This window comes from Rhinoderma darwinii, chromosome 6 (genome assembly GCF_050947455.1).
Source record: "Rhinoderma darwinii isolate aRhiDar2 chromosome 6, aRhiDar2.hap1, whole genome shotgun sequence".
In the NCBI taxonomy this organism is placed as follows: domain Eukaryota; kingdom Metazoa; phylum Chordata; class Amphibia; order Anura; family Rhinodermatidae; genus Rhinoderma; species Rhinoderma darwinii.
Window position 1 is genome coordinate 139331822 of NC_134692.1, and position 20955 is coordinate 139352776.

The 20955-nt window shown below is 44.8% G+C and overlaps 3 protein-coding genes across 3 annotated transcripts in view; 1 reads left to right on the forward strand and 2 right to left on the reverse strand.

Annotated features, from left to right (window-relative positions):
• On the reverse strand, positions 1–14005 carry DRG2 (developmentally regulated GTP binding protein 2). The gene is made up of 13 exons (XM_075830634.1): positions 13884–14005; positions 13144–13304; positions 12443–12532; positions 11635–11695; positions 11069–11159; positions 10871–10943; positions 9399–9489; positions 6615–6712; positions 5392–5468; positions 4804–4892; positions 3725–3783; positions 1861–1914; positions 1–296 (listed from the first exon to the last, which is right to left on the reverse strand). Exons 1-13 carry the CDS (start codon positions 13945–13947, stop codon positions 210–212), a joined length of 1095 nt encoding a protein of 364 aa, XP_075686749.1. The 5' UTR covers positions 13948–14005; the 3' UTR covers positions 1–209.
• Positions 13889–20955, forward strand: part of ATPAF2 (ATP synthase mitochondrial F1 complex assembly factor 2) — an 18821-nt gene continuing 11754 nt past the window's right edge. Inside the window, exon 1 of the mRNA XM_075830639.1 lies at positions 13889–14066. The gene's annotated coding sequence lies outside the window, so the exon portion shown is untranslated. The remainder of the gene's footprint in view (positions 14067–20955) is intronic.
• GID4 (GID complex subunit 4 homolog) overlaps positions 16440–20955 on the reverse strand; it is a 9602-nt gene continuing 5086 nt past the window's right edge. Inside the window, exon 6 of the mRNA XM_075830640.1 lies at positions 16440–20805. Within this exon, the coding sequence (XP_075686755.1) occupies positions 20742–20805 (64 nt within the window). The 3' untranslated portion in view covers positions 16440–20741. The remainder of the gene's footprint in view (positions 20806–20955) is intronic.

Below are 20955 nucleotides of genomic sequence, written 5' to 3' on the forward strand. Positions count from 1 at the left end.
TTGAAGGAACATGGTTTATGTATTAGCACAGTTCAGATATCAACAGCGTCCGCTCCGGGAGATACCGCTTACATTTCGCAGCTTCGGTAACGGTGGCCGTAACATCAGGTGTTTTATGTTGAACGTGTTTTGTGTGGTTTTTGTGGGATATAATCAGAAGGTGTACGGCAGCAGTAAATGGTTTCCATGTATCGGCGTTTTCAGCCATTTTATTTCTTGACTATTTGGATGACATCTTCGTGCTCCATGTTGTGGGTCAGTCCTACTCTCTGGGGACTGTACTTGGTGCTGGTTCCCTTAAAATACAAGAAATAAAATGGAAAGTTGAAAAAACAAAAAACATAAAATAATTTCAACCGGGTTACCATATGTATCCCACCCTATATAATAGTATAGGAAGCCATTTTGAGAGTTGAATCAGTATTTAGCATGCTAATTTGATAGGAATGTCTTCCAGTATCAATGAGGCCTAGAATAACGTTCAGGTTCTTCGTATTGCTTTTCTTGTACTGATCCTGATTTACAACCGGTATTATACTCCAGAGCTGCATTCACAATTCTGCAGCCATTAGAGCGTAAAACCTCCCATCATTGCCTGCTTGTTCAGTGTCTTCACAGCGCTTTACTGGTAACTTGCATTCTGGGAAATGTCATCTTTACACTGGCCTCTGTACAGATATCTGATGCAGAAAAAACGAACTGTCCCCCTGCAGTATAGGAACCGTTAGACGTCTGTGCACAAAACGGCTGTATCTAATAATACAGGATGTAACTCCGGATCAGTGCAGGATAAGTAATGTATGTACACAGTGACACCACCAGCAGAATAGTGAGTGAAGCTCTGGGGTATAATACAGGATGTAACTCAGGGTCAGTACAGGATAAGTAATGTAATGTATGTACACAGTGACTCCACCAGCAGAATAGTGAGTGCAGCTCTGGAGTATAATACAGGATGTAACTCAGGATCAGTACAGGATAAGTAATGTAATGTATGTACACAGTGAAACCACCAGCAGAATAGCGAGTGCAGCTCTGGAGTATAATACAGGATGTAACTCAGGATCAGTACAGGATAAGTAATGTAATGTATGTACACAGTGACTCCACCAGCAGAATAGTGAGTGCAGCTCTGGAGTATAATACAGGATTTAACTCAGGATCAGTACAGGATAAGTAATGTAATGTATGTACACAGTGACCACGAGCAGAATAGTGAATGCAGCTCTGGAGTAACTCAGGATCAGTAATGTAATGTATGTACACAGTGACTCCACCAGCAGAATAGTGAGTGCAGCTCTGGAGTATAATACAGGCTATAACTCAGGATCAGTACATGGTAAGTAATGTAATGTATGTACACAGTGACTCCACCAGCAGAATAAAGAGTGCAGCTCTGGAGTATAATACAGGATGTAACTCAGGATCAGTACAGAATAAGTAATGTAATGTATGTACACAGTGACTCCACCAGCAGAATAGTGAGTGCAGCTCTGGAGTATAATACAGGATGTAACTCAGGATCAGTACAGGATAAGTAATATAATGTATGTACACAGTGACTCTACCAGCAGAATAGTGAGTGCAGCTCTGGAGTATAATACAGGATGTAACTCAGGATCAGTACAGGATAAGTAATGTAATGTATGTACACAGTGACTCCACCAGCAGAATAGCGAGTGCAGCTCTGGAGTATAATACAGGATGTAACTCAGGATCAGTACAGGATATGTAATGTAAAATATACACAAAGTGACCCAACAGAGTGTGTGTTGGGGGGGAAATCAGTCGACATAGAGGCCATGATATATGCTGCCATCTTTATAAAGCAGCAAGACAGGTTTGCCTTAAAATACCTACCCAAACTAGGGCATATTTAAACTGGCTCGCGAGCGTCCTGTGAATCCGATGACACTGTTACAAAACAAAATACACTATTAACACCCGAATAACCAGATAGAGATATAGATTATAGTGTGTGTGTATATATATATATATATATATATATACACACACACACACACAATGTGAAAATTATGTGAGGCAGCAGCCTCTCAGAGCAGTTCACAGACAACAGGCTGCTGTAAGTTTACCGCATTCATTTTTAAGAGCTAAGGAGCAATGATTTAGTCACAAGGTCACCCAGGCTACCCAGTCATGCATAGCCCTTGGTTTCCTTTCCCTCTGTGCATCCTGTTAGATTACACATGGATTTTAATGCAGTCTCTGATCTACGGCAGGCTGGGAGTGGAAAATTAGACAAACCAAGACAGAATTCTTGAGGTACATAAGCAATAACTGGATATCAGCTTTAAAATGGCCCCAGGGCGGAAATCCACATAAACATCAGTTGTGAAACTGCATGATATTGTTCTATGTTATCAGCCATCTTGCACTGAGCAGAGGGCTGACTGTAGTATTATTTTAGGTTACTGGCCAGTCTGACGTGCACAGATATTCCTCCAATACTCGCTTCATGCTGTAGCACTTCTTTCAAGCCATCTTGTATAGTAAAATTCCTTAAAGAGGCTCTGTCACCAGATTTTGCAGCCCCTATCTGCTATTGCATGTGATCGGCGCTGCAATGTAGATTACAGGAACGTTTTTATTTTTAAAAAACGAGCATTTTTGGCCAAGTTATGACCATTTTCGTATTTATGCAAATGAGGCTTGCAAAAGTACAAGTGGGCGTGTTGAAAAGTAAAAGTACAACTGGGCGTGTTGAAAAGTAAAAGTACAACTGGGCGTGTATTATGTGCGTACATCGGGGCGTTTTTAATACTTTTACTAGCTGGGCGCTCTGATGAGAAGTATCATCCACTTCTCTTCAGAACGCCCAGCTTGTGACAGTGCAGATCTGTGACGTCACTCACAGGTCCTGCATCGTGTCGGCACCAGAGGCTACAGTTGATTCTGCATTTGCAGGTAAGTAGCTACATGGACTTACCTGCAAACGCCGATGCTGCAGAATCATCTGTAGCCTCTGGTGCCGATGTGTCCTCGCTCGTCTGACACGATGCAGGACCTGTGAGTGACGACACAGCGTGATCTCTGGAGAACACGGCTGTGTCTGCACTGCCAGAAGCTGGGCGTTGTGAAGAGAAGTGGATGACACTTCTATGCACAACGCCCAGCTAGTAAAAGTAGTAAAAACGCCCCGATGTACGCACATAATACACGCCCAGTTGGACTTTTACTTTTCAACACGCCCAGTTGTACTTTTGCAAGCCTCATTTGCATAAATACGAAAATGGTCATAACTTGGCCAAAAATGCTCGTTTTTTAAAAATAAAAACGTTACTGTAATCTACATTGCAGCGCCGATCTGCTGCAATAGCAGATAGGGGCTGCAAAATCTGGTGACATAGCCTCTTTAAATTTGGTATTGCGCTCCATAGCGACACAGGGCTGCAGGTGGGTCACAGTAAAATCGCAGCACTGCCGCAACGTTACCTTATGAGGAAAAACATTGTGCAACAATCGCAAGTTGCTCCGTGAGATTTTTTTCCACATCAAAAAACATTGAGGTGGCTCACAAGCCACGGTAATGCCACGCGGGCGAAGCGATATCACCGTAGCCTAATGGGACCGATGAAATTCTGGATGATCAAAAAGGCAAATTGGTTTGCCCTCCTAATGGCCAGTGAACTGCGATCAAGCAAAACAGCTGCTCCCCAATTATTTGTGGCAGCCGCAGACTGTGTACAAGCAGAGAGATCCTTACCACGTGTTCCACAGAAGCGCCTTTTCGTAGGATGATGGCATCTCCAAAATCCGGCCTCTCTGTGGATGAAGACAAAATGAGATGATCATATCCCCTTCACATTGCTGGGACCCCCAGTGATCAGCTGTAATCTGTGAGGTCAACCAGCAGCAAGTGTTACATTTCACTGCAGTGCCCCCACAGTAGAAAAGTAGTATTACACAGTTACCATTGAAATCAACAGGCTTTTACTTGTAATGCATTGACATGCCAAGTCCTTGAGAGCGAGTCTCTTTGTAGCTGCTCTCCGCTCTGGCTAACAGAGGAGGGTCCGGAATGGGGAAAAGGGGTGGGAAGCCTTCAATTGCATCAGAATTTCCTAATAGCGTTTTTGAAAATACATTTTTTGTTGTTGTTTTTTTTAACCTCTTAAAGGGGTTGACCCACAACAACTTATCACCTATACACAGGATAGGTGAAAAGTGTGATTGTGGGAGGTCCCCGTTCTCTTGATTGGTGGGGGTCCCAGTGGTACCATGTGACCGCTAGGTCGCTTATGCAATACTAGTATATTTGGTGATCTGGGGGCAGAGGGAGACCCCTTTTCTGTCTAACCGCTCAAATTCCACGGTCGCAATTGAGGAGCGGACGGATAATGACAGGAAGGGCTGCAAAGAACTTCAGACACCCCGCAGAAGACATTCATGGCAGTCTTTTTAGTTGCCCTTTCATTAACCACAAATGGATTTTCTGTTGACTAATAAAAAGTTCTGCAACTTTCTAATATAATTTGTGTTTCCAATCCTTAACATTTTCAAGATCTCTGCTCGCGGTCTGTGAATGGGAGCATTCTTGTTTACACTCAGAGGCACAACCTGTCCTGATCACGTCCAACTGACACAGGGGGAGGGCTTGTTACAGTGTATCAGAGCAGAGCATACAACTGGAAAACCGCTTAAGCGAATAAATATTATCACCGCACAGTAAATAGGGAAGGGAAATCTCAAGACCCATGATGGAATGCTCAGCCAAAAGATAGATACTTAAACTTGACTCTTGGGTGGGGGGAGGGGGGGGGAAATCAGCGGAGAGCCACTTACCTCCTCTCTTTTTAGTGAAGATACAGGTAAGAGACAAACATTCCCATAACATTTCCAGCAAATAGTCCAGATTCAGCTTCATTCCGCAACTGAAAGTGACAAAAATGGGGACTGTAACCAAAATCGCCCCCAATGCCCCCGGAATATCCTGCATATATACACTCCGTGTTTACATCAGTAGTGTGCATTTAGTCATTGTTGTTATCGGCACCAACTACAGACCATGGCGGCAAGAACCCTGCAGCATGGAGGCCGGAGCCATAGAGCAACATCTCACAGGACAATGTATGTGATCGAGGACGGCGGAGGAGTACGGGTGCCATGCTACAATGTCACAGTCTGCTTTATTGGATCACACCCACACTGAACAACAAAGATACACATTAAGAATCGCACGCACAATCACACACCAGAACACCCCTCCTACACACACAGGATCGCACATACACTCGAACACCCCCCCAGACACACAATCACATACACACAAATTCACAATGGAACACACACACACACATTTTTCTAACCTCTGGATACAACAGCACAGATCTTGCCGTGCCGTATGTAATTCAACGAGACGCCGGCTCTCACCTGATCACCACGCTGTGCGGCTGCCGCGCTAGTCGGTCGACTTCCTCCATGGAGATTTGATCTACTTTGTTGTACACCTGCAGGGACATCACATGGAGAGAAGAATTGGGGTCACTTCAACTAAACAGGAGATGCACAAATACCCTGAAATATTCCTCTTCCTTCATAACAGGTAGAAAATACAACCGACGGCTCTTCCAGTCTAATGTAAATGAAGCATAATCATTGAACAAGGCCTTATTAACACGAGCGTATTTCACGTCCGTGTGCTGTCCGCTGTTTTCACGGACACCACGCGGACCTATGAAGATCAATGTGGCTATTCTGTCTTGGTGTTTTTCACGCAGCGTGTGTGCGTTGCGTGATACTCACGGCATGTCCTATTCGAGTGTTTTTGCACACCACGCAGCCCATTGAAGTCAATAGGTGCGTGACAAAAACGGACAGCACGCGGATGTCATCAGTGTGCTGTCTGTGATTCGCACAACAGGTGCTAAAGAAATTAGGAAAAAAAAAAAACGCCTTCTGTTTCTTTTGCGGACGTAAAAACCGCGTGACATATGCGTGTAAAAACGCAGACGTGCACCGTACACGGATGCCACACGCAACTGCAACGCAAGAAAACTCGACTTTTTTTTTTACGAGCGCAAAACGGACACGTTCGTGTGAATCTAGCCTAATGAAAAGTTCTGCAGCTTTCTCATATACTTTGTTTCAATTCCTTTCCATTTTCAAGATTTCTGCTGTCAGTGAATAGAAACATTCTTATTTACAGGCAGAGGCTAAAAAATCTGTACAGCCCTAATTCTTCTCACAGCTGAGGATTTGTGACAATTGTATCCAGTCTAGATAATACTCTATTAGATAAACACATCAGCAGCATAAATCTCTCTCCTGTCCTGATAGTTTGTTACAATGTATCAGTGCAGGAAAATCTATCAGTCTGGAGTCCAGACTTGCTTAACCAAGCAGTGAAAATGAAGTACTGCATGGCAGCCCCAAAGTTCAACAAGCATCTGAGTATTGTACAGACGTGTCAGGTCCTCCACAGAAGGATCCATTCTAATACAGGCTACCAGAACGGGGTCCCAATCAGAGGACACCCCCCCATTTTCTCCATATGCCATAAGAGGACACCCCCCCCCCTTATAATTTCTATTACTAGACAGTATGAACACATCTACATCATGTAGACAGATAACACAGGGATGTCGGGGACTCACATAGAGACAGGGCATATACACTCTGTTCCCCACAATCACATCGATGAAGTCATCGGGGCTACAGTCCTCCCGGAACAGAACCTCTGCGTTGAACATTTCTGGAAAAAGGATCATTAAGGTCCATTGTGAAGTTCATTCGAAATGCGGCTGCCCCATGAACCATGCTTTAGGCTGGGGTTACCCGCACCCGTCGTATGCGTCGACCCAGGAGTACCACCGCCGGTAGTATATAAGATGCAGCTACCGATCAGAATAATGGGTTGAGCCACCCGTGTGGCAAACGACTACTAGCCGAGAGCATTACTATTAATTGTGCCAATATGGCTGCTGCAATATAAACCATCCCACACGGTTATAAAACACTGAATTTTTTTTCGTATATTATAACATATATTACAAGTGTGCGTAATGGACGTGCTGATACTTTGTAAGGCTCTGTACACATCACGTCAGGGCCCTACGTTTGGCGTGTGGACGTATCCATAGGCTCCATTCACCCGGTGTAGACGCCAAGTCCTTGTGAGTATACGCCGGTCAGGTGTGCGTAGGCATAACTTATTTTATTTAGTATGGAATAGTATAGTAGTAATAAAAGTATTATTATTTTTTTTACAATGGGGTCCTATAGGCAACGTATACCAATGTATGTCTATACAGTGGGATACACTGAAGTCTTCTATTGGGAGGTATATACGTCAGTAAGTCCTCTGGCTGTATACCTCCGACGTGATGTGAACAGAGCCGAACATATTTTTATTTTTTTTATTTTTTTTAAGAGACTTAAATATTTTATTTGATTCCTGAAGAAAATAAATAAATATGATCAACATAAATGTTAAGATTTCTGCAGCTCACGATTGGGTGAAATAGCGAGATTTCATGAAAGGCTCGCGTCTTCAGTCCACATCATAGACGCGTTGCACTTTAAGGATCTCCGTTGTTCATCAAGATAACAGGTCTACCGAAAACTAGTCTGTATACTCCTCAGGCCGCGTTCCCATGGCCGCGTTCGGTCCGTGATATACGGACTGTATGTTGGCCATATTTCCCAGACCAAGTTATGTACGATGCTCCCCGCTGGAATACGGTCTGTACTGAAAACATGAATACAGTAATCCCGCGGGGACTCCTAGCATCATACATAACGATGATGCGATTAGCCCGGCTCCCTGAAATGTGGTCAGTCCGGGAAATACGGCCAACATACGGTCTGTATATCATGGACCGAACACGACCATGTTAATCCGGCCTTATTCGCTCTAAAATAGAAAAATAGCAGCTCCAATATCGTAATACCGCAGCGGATCCAGATTGTAAAAATCACGAGTTTATTATAATCCCAAACATCCACAACGAATGAGCAGGGGCTGAGTCGTGGCCTGACTCCAGTTTTGCCAGAACGCTTCTTCCTTGGCATGCCACGTTTCCCAGAAGTAGTTGTCTGGCTGAACTGGAGTCGGGCCACGTGTCGGACGTTGGCGTCTATTTGACTTTTATCTACATGCTCGTTTTTTGTGGATGTTTGGTAGCATAATAAACTTAAGGTTTTTACTATCTGGAACCGTTGCGTTATTACACCGGTATTTCTCTCTTTTAGGCTCTGTCACGTCATGATTTTTGGCTACGTTTGACCTATACGGCGGGAAAAAAGCTCCTGACCTATACGTTAAACGTAGGCAGTGACTGACGTCGAAGATATCCTTCACCTTTGGGCTATAATGGTATCAGTTTAACGGATACATCATTAAAAGAGTTCATGACGTATCCGGTAAACGGACACCATTAGTCTATGGGTAACGGATGCCGGTGGTATCCGCTTAAAGGATAAGTCATGAAACACTTATGAATTATCCATGTAACGGATACCATACAGTGGCATCCGTCGGCCACGGGCCTTAATGTTAAAAAAAAAAAAAGTATACGTTTAACGTTTACCTTTTTTTACTGGACTCGGCGATATGGATTTGCGTATTCTATACCTTTTTCTTTGCTGTATACTAACGTATGCCGGCAAGATGGAAACCAAAAGGACGTACTTTTGGCTTCAGTCTGACAATGGTGCTTTCCAGACGTACACACTAAACGCACGGCCAAAACGTGATGTGAACAGAGCCTTAAGGACCTATTACACGCTCGCGCCTGATCATTGCACGGTGTAATCAGGGCAACGGTCACCGATGAACAAGCAAACGCTCGATCAGCTGATCTGCTCTTTTACGCAGCAGTAAAAAATGATGGTTGTCGGCAGCGCATCGCCCGGTGTAATTAGGTAGATGCGCTGCCGACATGATAAAAATGTATGGGGACAAACCATCGGAGTAACGTGCGCTCGTCCCTATTCGTAAGCAATCATTGCTCTGTGTAATAGGAGCAAACGAGCGCCTATCGACGAGGGATTTAGGAGGGGGATGGACTCACTTTTGGTAGAGGTCTTACCTTGACGAACAACGGAGATCCTTAAAGCGTCTGCTATAGACTGAAGAAGCGTCTAAGTTTCGGAACCCAAATCTCATTATCACACCCAACCATGGACCGCGCAAATCTTCTGTTAATATTGAGGGCTTATATTAGAGCGTGGACCGGCTTCATTTTTTTTATTTTCCAGCGTTCAGGGTATTAGTTTTAAACTTGGACTACGCAGACTTTATAGATTTCCACCTTTTCCCATCAGGTCACGCCGATACCGGATAACAAGAATTGATTGGCAGCCACGTAAAATAATAGTGCAGATTGTGGACGGCGCTTTAGTGGGCGAGTTTTTAATATGAGCAGCAGGAAGGATACTGTATTCATGTAGGATGAGCTGCACCAGTTTCTCGGAGCACTGGGTCAGGGGTAAGGTCGAGTTGAATGAGATGCCTCCTCCTTTCTTAGGCTAGAAGACAAATGAAAGCGTTCAGTAATTATACCAGAATATAACAGTATGATTAGCGCATTAAAGGACAACTCTGCCTAGAACACCGAGCAGCCATTCAATTCCACCTAATTCTAATGTCACCACTGTGATAAGCGTCATCCGATGTGACTGGGAACCGCTCATCTCCTCCTCTGTATAGAAATTTTACGTACGTTCTGCATTGTTAATGGGGGGGGGGGGGAGAGAGGGGGGAGAGGGGGGAGTCAGAACAGACTATCAACGACCAGTCCCAGGCTCCACCAACTCTATGATCGTGTGGTGTGATCAGTATACCAATGAAATTGGCAAAACGGCGCAACGAAAGTAAAAAGAAACCTGCAGCAATTATCTATAGTATAGCGACCAATCAGATTTCAGCTCTTATTTCTTCCAGTGCAGGTTAGAAAATGAACAAAGTGATCGGATTTGGTTGCTATTGGCGACTGCTCCAGTTTTCCTTTGCATTCATATGGACTCTATTCACACTGCAGGTATATGTAGCGGTTTCTGGCGTATACCTCCAATGTATTCGACGATGAAGGCATACGGCTATAGAGGCATACGTCGCGCATAGGGTCCCCTTGTAAGAAATATGCCGCTGTATTGAAAAGCGTAAGACCCCCCTGAACATCACGTTTATTGCACTTCGCTTGACATATACCTCGGGAAAAGATCCTGATGTATACGTAAAACGCCCGTGATGTATGCCTTACTACTGGGCATAGACCATAATGGTATCTGATTTAGGCCTCATGCACACGGCCGTGCCCATAATCACGGCCCGCTATTGCGGGCACGGGCGGCCGCCGACGCCCACGGGCCGCACTTGAGTGCCGTGCTCCCATACAAAGTATGGGAGAACAACCCCGTAAAATCCGAAAAGTAGGCTCCATAATTTCCGGCACGGTTGTACGGCACGGACACCCGTCCGTAGCGATACGGAAAGGAGTCCGCGGCCAATAGAACCCGGCAGGTCCGTAATTGCGGAGTTTTTTTTACGGTCGTGTGAATGAGGCCTAACAGATGAAAAGCTATTAAAAAGTGAAGTGTACGTTAATCGGATGCCGGTGACATATGCCCTATAGCGGCATACACCGCCAATCATAGGCTCCCGTGTTAAAAAATAATAATAAAAAATACCGCAGTTATTTTTATTGTTACAGGATTGTTTGGTGTAGCATCGTCTACTACGCTATTCGATAGCGCAAAAAAAAAAAAAAAAGTATGCCGACAAATACTTGACCCAAATATGAACAACAACTCGTTCAGAACATAGAGATGATCTCCTGCTCAGCCTGCGACCCTCAGAGCTGGAGACTTCGGGACAATTCAGTTTTTATTTCAACCACCAATCACTTACCTTGAAATATATGTTGGGCTTATTTTGGTTCAGCCGAATCCCCACAGACTCCAACTCTTTTTCTAATAAGGATCTGATGAACAGACAGAACATATATGATCAGGAAGAGTTACAGCCGTGCACACAGGAGTGCGAGATCTCATATGGAGGTGAAGACTCCAGCAACGACCTGGTTACTGACCGCCATGGACTACTCACCTCTGGACTTCACCCTTTGTGGCGTCCAGCATCATGATGACCACGTCGGACGTCCGAGCGACAGCAATGACCTGGCGACCTCTGCCCTTCCCTGCATTGCAGACATAAGTGACTTTTATGGGGCATTTCAATGTCACCACTGGCAACGTGGCTCACGTCATACGTCACGCACAAGGCTATTTGCACCCGCCTGGGTGTACGTTATCTAATAAGATTCAGTTCCTAGGCTGTAGATCAATTAGCTATGTCTGATCTATATGGATATAGAAATCCCTATAGAGCCCTTAAAGGGGAACTGCACCTGAAATATATCAGGACAGCACTGGGGTCCTAGATTCAAACCCAAACAGGGGCAACATCTGTGTATGGAGTTTGTATATTCTCCCTGGGCTTGCGTGGCTTTCCTACCACAATCCAAAAATATACGGATAGGAAAATTGGCCCCAATGTGTGGGAGTTGAAATGGGGCCCCATTAAGTACAGGGACCGCTGCGAGCAATTATAATCCGTGTACAACGCTGTTGGTGCAACGTGAGCAATATGTGAACACAAGAGCTAGCACTCACCTTGTGAGGCACCTTCAATAATTCCCGGCAGATCCAGAAGCTGGATGTTCGCTCCTTTATACTGAAATAAAGAAACGGGTCACCATAGAGAACTATTGCAATTAATACGGGTTTTCCCTGAGGCTCTCTCTCTGACAGTCCCATAGAGAATGGATGAAGTGGCAGCGCGCATGCAAGACCTGCCGCTCCGTTCTTACAGGGGACTTAGGTCCTCCCCTAGTCTCTTAATGGGTGGGGACCCCGGCGATTGGTCCCCAGCGATCAAACATTTATCACCTATTCTGTGGATAGCCGATAAGTTGTTGTGGTGGGACAATCTCTTAAATTGTCGTTTAATGAAAAGTTCTGCAACTTTCTAATATACTTTGTGTATCAGTTCCTCACCATTTTCAATATCTCTGTTTGCTGTCGGTGACTGTAAACATTCTCATTTACATCTAGAGGTTGAAAACCCGTAAAAAAAACTATTACTTCTCACAGCTGAAGGGTTGTTCTAATTATATCCAGCCTAGACAATCTTCCTATAAAACTCCATTTTACCTGTACTGATACATTGTAGCAAACTATTAGATAGGGGAGAGATTTGTGCTGCTGGTGTGTTTAGCTCAGAGGATTGTCTAGACTGGATACAATTGTAGCAAATACTCAACTGAGTAGCATTAAGTCTGTACAGGTCAGGCAAGAAGTTTTCCATTCATTGACAGCAAGCAGAGTCATTTTCAAAACGGTGAGCCATTGAAACAAAAACGTATTTTAGAAAGTTGTAGAGCTTCACGTAAGCAACATCAACGTATACATTCAGCTTTACCTCGATCACCCCCGGGATACAGGTCAGAGTCGTGAACTCATAGGAAGCGGCCTCGCTTGCTGTGGATGTCATCAAACTCAAAAATGTGGACTGGAAAACAAAAATGTGCAAAATTTCAATAAATAGAAATTGTACCGTTATATTTACATCGTAAATAACTCAATATTTTAGAATTTGTGGGGAGTTTATGTATAAGAACATCGCTCAACCCAGACTCCCAGTTCATAAATGGGCACTGGCTGTATACAGTTTAATATAATTCTTCATATAATGTTCTGTAACTCCGCTTACTTGCATTACATTCTCTAGTCACATCCAGAGCTGCATTCACAATTCTGTGGTTTTCCTGTTCACACTCAAACAGCAGGAACTCACATCTTATAGCTGCCCTCAGCCTGTGTAAAGAACCTGCTATGTTCTAGAGCATTACACATGGATCTTCAGAGTAGTCTTATATAGAAAACACCACATCTTCCACAATGCATGACATCAGAGTGGAGATCACTATACAATATCTTCTCATTTTAAAACGGTGTGCGTCTTTCAACACAGTGCACACAGGATGCAGCCTGCAAATTCTGAAAGCAGCTCTGGATGTGACTGGAGTAAAAGATTTGATATATCTCTATAGTTCAGGGAACATCGCAGTTGTGTAGGATTAGGGCATTTGCAGTAACAAGGGGTTCAGGGTGTTTACCGACCTTACCCACAGAGGGGAACCCAATCAGTGCCACTCGGGCATCTCCTGATTTCATTACATCGAAGCCCTCTCCTTTGCCGGTCGCAGATTTGGAAGGTTCTAGAAGTTGGGCTCTGTACTTGGCTAGCTTGGCCTTCAGCAATCCTAAGTGATATTCAGTGGCTGGAAGAGATGAAGCAGAGTCATGTGTGTAAGAAGAATAGCGATAGTGTAGGAGAACCCGAATTCTAGGATCGGTGAACCGCACGACCTGTCAGATCAGAGCACCTCCTCCTTATAAAGAGCAGACAGCTATTAAGAGCCCCCACATACTGCAGCCCCAGCAGGAGACGGAGCACCCCCAGGTCAATGATTGGATGGTGTGCCCCCCAGCCATAAAAAAAAAACGGTGCTGTGTGCCTGACACGGTGGTTGTATCTGATGGAGTCAATGGCCACATTTGTACCCCCCATAATGTGGCAGGTTGACCACCACTGGTGCAGATCTCTAATTCATTCCAGGCAGCAGGATTTAAAGGGGTGCTGGGTTCACCCCCAATCTTCGCCAACAGACTAGCCAGTGCAGGGCTCCCCTCATGTTAGAAATTGCGTGTCTAGTCCAGTGTATCACTTCACTAAACGAGATCAAACGCCCCAAAAAAAACTTATAAGGCTGGTACTGTCCCTTTAAATTCTTCCCTGCGCTCTCCATGTGTCACCCCGTGCTGTGCAGCCCTCGCGCACATCATCCCGGCCTCCTCACCCTTATTCTTCTGGGTCCTGGCGATCTCCTTCTCGATCTCGGAGATTTTCTCTAGGATCCCCATGTCTGCGGCCTCCCGACTGCTGCCAGTACAAACAGAAAAGGAAGCGCCGCACACAGGAGCCGGGCGGAACCTCTACCTGACGTCATCATTCGGCGCTCGACGGCCAGCGGCCATCTTAGGTGAGGGCATTCTGCCCATACTATCCATTCTTGCTGGCTGTTATGTGTCTCGCCTGGTATTGACAGAGCATGCTGGGAATGGTAGTTTAACCCTTGAACGTATAGAGAGACACACCTGGAGCCTGTCGGTGTTCCCCGGTATAACTGAAAATAGATCTCAGCAGATGGAGCAAGGAATATTATGGGGAATGTGGGTGGGATCTATACGGAGCAGTGTCGCCCCCATTATGGCAGTCACTGGATGTAGAGCTGCATACCTCTGCCAGGCCCAGAACCATGTTGGGCCAGTCTGGATTTAGCTGAATGTTATGCGGATGGCTTCTATCTGTGTAATATGTGTAGAATCAGTGGCGGAAGGTCATTCACCCCTCTGGCCACTTTGATGCCAGTTTTCTTGCCCAGAACAACTTTGAAATTTGTGCACAAAGAGATCAGGCCGTTGCTTCTGCTTGTATGGACTTGTTGCTCACGGCAACCAATCAGAACTTAGCTTTCAATTCTTCAACTGCTCTGTAAAATTGAAAGCTGCTCTGTGATTGGTTGCTATGGGTAACAAGGCCAGTTTTACTGTTAGGCCTTATTCACAGAATGCAGTTTTTGAAGCCACAACTAAAAGGAATGGATTAAAAAATAGAAAAGTAGAATCTTTTCTATATACTATCCCCCCCTTTTACCATCCACTCCTGGATGTAGCTTCAAAAACTGCACCAAAACTGCACTGTGTGAATGAGGCCTAAGACAGTTTTGCTAAATCTGCCCCATATCTTTATAAGACTTCATTCACATCTGCGTCGGGACTCCGTTCATGGGTTCCGTCGGAGCTTTCTGTCAGGGGAACCCATGAACAGAATACAAAACGGAAACCATTAATTTCAATGGTGACAGATCCGGTGCAAATGGTTTCCGTTTGTCACCGTTAATACAGTAGCAGCAGCAACAAATCTCATCCACACGCTGCGTAAATGATAAAGCGTTAAGAAATTGACCTGCGGTGCAGTTTTTTAATCCGCAGCATGTCAATTGTTTTTGCATAATCGCTTCTTTTTTGTTGCCGGTTTTCCCCATTGAATTCAATGAGGTAAAACCCGCAACAAATAGCAGGTGTTGCGATTTTTGCGGAGAAAAAGCTGCGATTCCGCTGTAAAAATCTCCAAAAAAAAATTTCTTATACTTACCCAGAATTCGGTGCTTCTTCGTCCAGGCCGGCGTCCTGGGATAACGTTTCATCCAATGTGACCGCTGCAGTCAATCCCAGGAAATTTGCGCAAAACAGAAATGGGTCTTACAGTGGTTGTAGTGGAATTGACAATTATCATCTATCCACAGGACAGGTGATAATTGTGTGGTCGCTGGGGGCTCCACCACTCACAGGACCGGGGGTCCCAAACCCCGTTCCCTCTCACTGCACCCCTCGCAGTGAGGAGCGGCGATGGAACATTCACGCTGTTCCATTCAAAGTCTATGGGAATGATGGAAACGCCGCTCAGCTCTTTCCATCAGTTTCATAGACATGGAATGGAGAGGAGGGCGCATATTCTAGCTCTGCGCGGTGAGGAGGAACCAGGGCCTGCGGGCCCACGTTCTCGTGATCAGTGGGAGTCCCAGCGATCAATTATCACCTATCCTGTGCAGGTGATAATTGTCAATTTCCGGGCTAACCTCTTTAAATGGTTTGTCAGTCATATAACGCGAAGAAGAATCATCTAGAGTAATGAAAACATAGCAAAGACATTGGTTGCTATGGGAAAGTAAGGTCCTAATATGTCCTGACGGCCTATAGCGCCATAAAATGCTGTCATTTGTGCTCTGGAGATGGGAAGGTCATGGTGGGATGGGTGTTTCTCTACTGGCGTCAAGGAGACAATACAGCAACAATTTGGTTTCTATGGAGACAATGCCTAACAACCATAGTCAGTTATATAGTTGACAGGCAAAAGGTCCCTAACAACCAGTCTATCTCCAACTAATCAGATCTTTTAATGTCAAGACTGAGGGAAGAGTTGGTGAGAATTAAACCACGGCTTTCTTCCATCACTTGCTTTGAGGTAATATTATGGATTCATGTTATACAGAGCAGTAATAAAGCGAGATGTGAGGCGCTGCAAAGCCCTCTTGCCTCTTCTCAGCTCCGAGTTCAATGCCAATTCAGCATGACTAATGAGAGACTGGTTGCTAGGGACCTGCTGCTTGACAACCCTATATAGAGGCTCACGTTAATAGGCAGCGTGTCCATAGCAACCAGACTGTCTCAAATTATTCAGATCAAATCGGTTAAAGGAAAATCAGCCTGGCGGCAGAGATCGAGTCGTTACTTCACCCGTGTCAATGGGAATAAGGTGGAAGACTAATACAAATAGCAACAAAAGATCTGAATGAATTTGAAGTTGCTTTAATTTAGATTCCAGGTATAAACACAAATTTGATCGCCGATGTCAATGGGTGGTAAAATTTCTGAACATGCTTTTGAAAAACGGAATTGGCTTGTCTGGGCTCCTGGTGTGAAAACTTTGTACCCAAATTGGCTGGTAATGGTCAAACAGCCAAAAAGGAAACTCCTGCAATACCACAAAATGTACCTAAAAAGAAAAGACAGGCTATAACTGGGACTCAAGTTAAAGGATCCCCCCGTCCATAAACAGTGCCCCCCTTGTTCATGGGCCATGTCTGGTACTGCAGCTCATGGAAAAAGGGAATTTTTTTGTTGCAAAACCCACAACTCAGAAAAAAAAGTTTATATTTACCCAGAACTCCCTGTTCTTCCTCCAGTCCGGCCTCCTGGGTTAACGTTTCATCGCATGTGACCGCTGCAGTGTCATCCAGGGAGGCCGGACGAGACGTCAAATGAGGGGCACGTCACCATGACAACGGCCGGGGTAAGTATGAAAGTTTTTTTTGGGTCAAAAAAACTTCACCAGGAAGTGGTGCAGCTTTTTGGACGGAACGTGCTGCTGGTTCCAGGTTGGGTACGCTGCGACCCGTGAAAACCCAACCTAAGGGCTTATTCAGACGAACGTGATATACGTCCGTGCAACGCGCGTGATATTCACGCACCTCGCACGGACCTATATTAGTCTATGGGGCCGTGCAGACAGTCTGAGATTTTTACGCAGCGTGAGTCCGCTGCATAAAACTCACGTCATGTCCTATATTTCTGCGTTTTTCGCGCATCACGCACCCATTGAAGTCAATGGGTGCGTGAAAATCACGCGCACCACACGGAAGCACTTCCGTGGGAGGCTCGTGATTCGCGCAACAGCAGTCAAAAGTATGAATGAAAACAGAAAAGCACCACATGCTTTTCTGTTTACAAACATCCAGTGTCATAATGATGGCGGCTGCGCGAAAATCACACAGCCGCGCATCATATGGTGATGACACACGGAGCTTTTAAGTGCGTACGCAAAATGCACACGCTCGTGTAAATCCGCCCTAAAGGTGATGTTCCATCAGGACAACCCCTGTCCGTATGGTCTATGGCCGTCATAGAGGGGGCCCTCCTCGGGATGAGCGGCTCCTGCTCTGGCGGACCCATCCTGTAATGCTACATCGCCGGGGTGAGAGAAGCCGGATGCGGACCAACTCCTTTAATAAAACAACCGCAGCTCAAGTACATCAGCAATCGTTTCAGATTTACGATAAAAATTTGCAAACAACCTCAAATCGAAGCATCTGATACGATGGATTTACAGGGTCCAAAGATGGACGCGTTAGGAAAACTCATCAAATGCAACAATCCTCAATCACTTTATTATGGTCAGCGCCGGCTAAGACAGCAGCTTGTCATCAGTTGCTGAAAAGCGACAACCAATATGGCAGCAGAGCAGGCTGTCACTTTTCCAAAAACGGCCATCGCAATTGTTAAGAAACGCAATGAAAACACGGCAGCGACAAAGAACCTCTTACCCAAGTTTTTGGTCGACTTGCACCATGCCCGTGCAAGTCTTGCACACTACGCTTTGCCTGGAGTGTCCCTTTAAGCAGTACAGATTTACCGATCTATGGCCCGTTTTAAATTTTAGGTAGTAATGCTTTTTAAAGGGGAACTCCACCTGATGCCCTAAGGTAGCACTGATGGAGCTCTGACCACACAGAATCTCCAAATGAGCAGATTCACACATGAAGGTTTTTGTTTTTTTTAGCTAAAGCCCAGAGTAGACTTAAAACTAGAAGAAAAAGTCTAAGGCCTTGTTCACACAGTGACTATTTGATGCAAATTTTGCATGTATTTTTTAAGCCGATACCAGGAACGGAAGCTAAGCAGAAGAAATACATAAAGGAAGGGCTTTAGTGTGTCCTCTCCTGGATCCAAATTTTTTATTTTTTTTTTAAAGCAAAAAAAACAGAAAGCATGTCTATTCTGCACTGTGTGAACAAGACCTGTATCCTCTCTTCTACAATCATAGTGTAATGAAATGAATAAAACCTTCTAGCCGTATTGAAGCGGTTTATACACCGTACAGATTAACGCTGCCTGCGAACAAGGGGGAGGTGCCAATCTCATCGACCTCCACTATTATCCGCGAACATCTTTTTTTAGGTGTAAACTGAACAGCCATGACATGACCCCATGTTGTTTTTAGATCCAAAATTCTGTGCTGATTAAAGTGTAGCTAAATGTTTGACAAACTTGTGACATGTCAGAAGTTTGGATTGGTGGGGATCCGAGCACTGAGACCCCCACCAATCGCTAGAACGAAGCACCTGAAGCCCTCAGCCGCTTTGTTTCTGTTCGGCTTTTTTCGGAAATGAATGTATCGGAGTACAGACTCAATAGAAAGTCTATGACCCCATACTCGGATACATCGGATTTCCGGAAAATGCCGAACAGACACGAAGCAGCTGAAGGTTTCAGCTGCTTCGTTCTAGCGATTGGTGGGGGTCTCAGTGCTCAGACCTCCACTAATCAAAACTTCTGACACGTCACTATGAAGTTTGTCAAACGTTTAGCTACACTTTAAGTTTCTAATATATCGTTATAGCGGTCAGAGCTCCATTTTTCCAATACAGAACTCCAAATCCCCTGCAAAGACAGTTAAATTGAAAAATGCTAGGTACCTGCAGTCACCACTAGAGGGCACTCACTACATACTGTGTTATTATAGAGTGCAAAGTATAGAAACTGTGTGCAGCAAGCTCCCCCTAGTGGTAGCTCCAGGCAAACCCCATGTTATCTTTAAAATTGATGTCTTCGTAGGAGATTCGGAACTCTGGAACCAAAAAAATGGAGCTTCGACATTCACTGCCCCTCCCAGTACCAGATTTTTACATTTCACATTTGATGAAACAATTAAACTATTTAAGAAACTTTAAAGTTAAAACAGCAGAAAAGTTCTTGTGCTCCATTTGCCGCCGGAACTCAATGCATTGCAACGTGCCCTAGTGCAAGATGCTGCCCCACTCTATTGAGTGTAAAACAAACGAAAAAAAACACAGACGCGACCTCTCAATCCAATCTGTGTTGTTTTGCTGGCAGGTAAAATGAAACATTGAAGCAACAGGTCAGCAGTATAACAGCAAGAGGATTTCTTTGACGTCCCCAATTTTTTTTTGTTCGAAAAAAAATAAAAAAGAAATAATGTGTTTCTCGGTAAATGTGCAGCGACTGCAATAGAGGGGAAGTCTGAAGATTTTGCAGGAATCAGAGAGAAAAGCCAGCCACGCTTTAATCCATGACAGCACAGCAAATACGACAACAACTCCAAACAGCTCCTCGCAACGAGTCACTGGCGTTAACAGTCCACCTCGCCGCAGGTCACCTGACCTCTTCAGCTGCAGGACAACACGCTGCCCGTCATGACCACAGTCTGCCAGCAGATGGCGCTGTTCCCTCATTGGGCTTTTTGCTTGACCCTTGAGAAGCAGGATATACATAATTCATTAATGAGAAATGAGACTGAATAAGCAGGGGGTGCAATGCACTTCCATCACCCGTTAAGTATACCCTGGAAAAATACATAACTGAATCTTCTTCAGCTCGGTCTGGAGGAGTCCATAGATTTATATTTTGATTAAATATATGTGTATTTATAATATATATTTATAGATATAAAAAAAACAAAATCTGACATTTCCCATTTTCAATGTGAAAACGGGTAAATGTATTGCAGTCCGGAATAAGTTTTCCTTTTGACATTGGGACTGGGGAAAAGGAAACCCATAGATTTGTTAATTTTTGTAAGTGGGGAGGGGTAGATCGCCATAGATGGAGTGTGTAGCTCATGTATGTTCTGCTGAGAGTCACAAACCACCCCCCATCTAATAAGGGGCGGACCGCCTGCACCTTAGAACCACCCCCTTCTGAGTCCGTCGCGAGAACGAAGTCCCGGGTTGTAATAATAATCCATGTTTGGTTCGGTATCTCTTCCAACCGCAGGAGAAGGGGATGTGTTAGGTTTTAGCAAGGGATCCATGTTGTCGGCTTATTATTGAGGGGGGAGGGGGGACAAAGCTGGAGCGGTAATGTCAAGCAGGAAAAAATAAAAACGTAAAACAAGAAAACCCAGCGGATTAAAATAAAAACTGCGTACAGAGAGCGTACGCCGCTGCACGCATCATTGCTTTAACACTCATACATTCTTCTCAGAGTCTCTGACAGAAAAGAAACAGCAGGTTTCGGTGCGGACAGCTCCGTTCTGTCTGTGCGGTGGTGGTGGCGACGGCGAGGTTGGGCTCCTGTCACCGGAATTCGTAGATCGGTGCGCTGTGTTCTGGGACGTGGGTCAGGTTTAAAGACTGATACCTGCAAGACCGATACAAACGTAAAAATTAATAGAATACAAAAACTCTGCTTACTGTCAGTGAATGGAACCCTTATTTATATCCAAACTTTCTAACAACTGATGGCTAGTTACTATTATATCCAGTCTAAACAAATCCTCTGCCACCTCGA

Excerpts from the sequence above, each read along its gene's own strand:
- DRG2 (XM_075830634.1), bottom strand. The coding sequence starts at position 13,947 with ATGGGGATCCTAGAGAAAATCTCCGAGATCGAGAAGGAGATCGCCAGG. Across the intron at positions 11,696-12,442 it reads GTATCCCGGGGGTGATCGAG|TATAAAGGAGCGAACATCCA; the intron begins GTAAAGCTGAAT and ends TCTTTATTTCAG. Across the intron at positions 11,160-11,634 it reads TATTGAAGGTGCCTCACAAG|GGAAGGGCAGAGGTCGCCAG; the intron begins GTGAGTGCTAGC and ends TCTGCAATGCAG.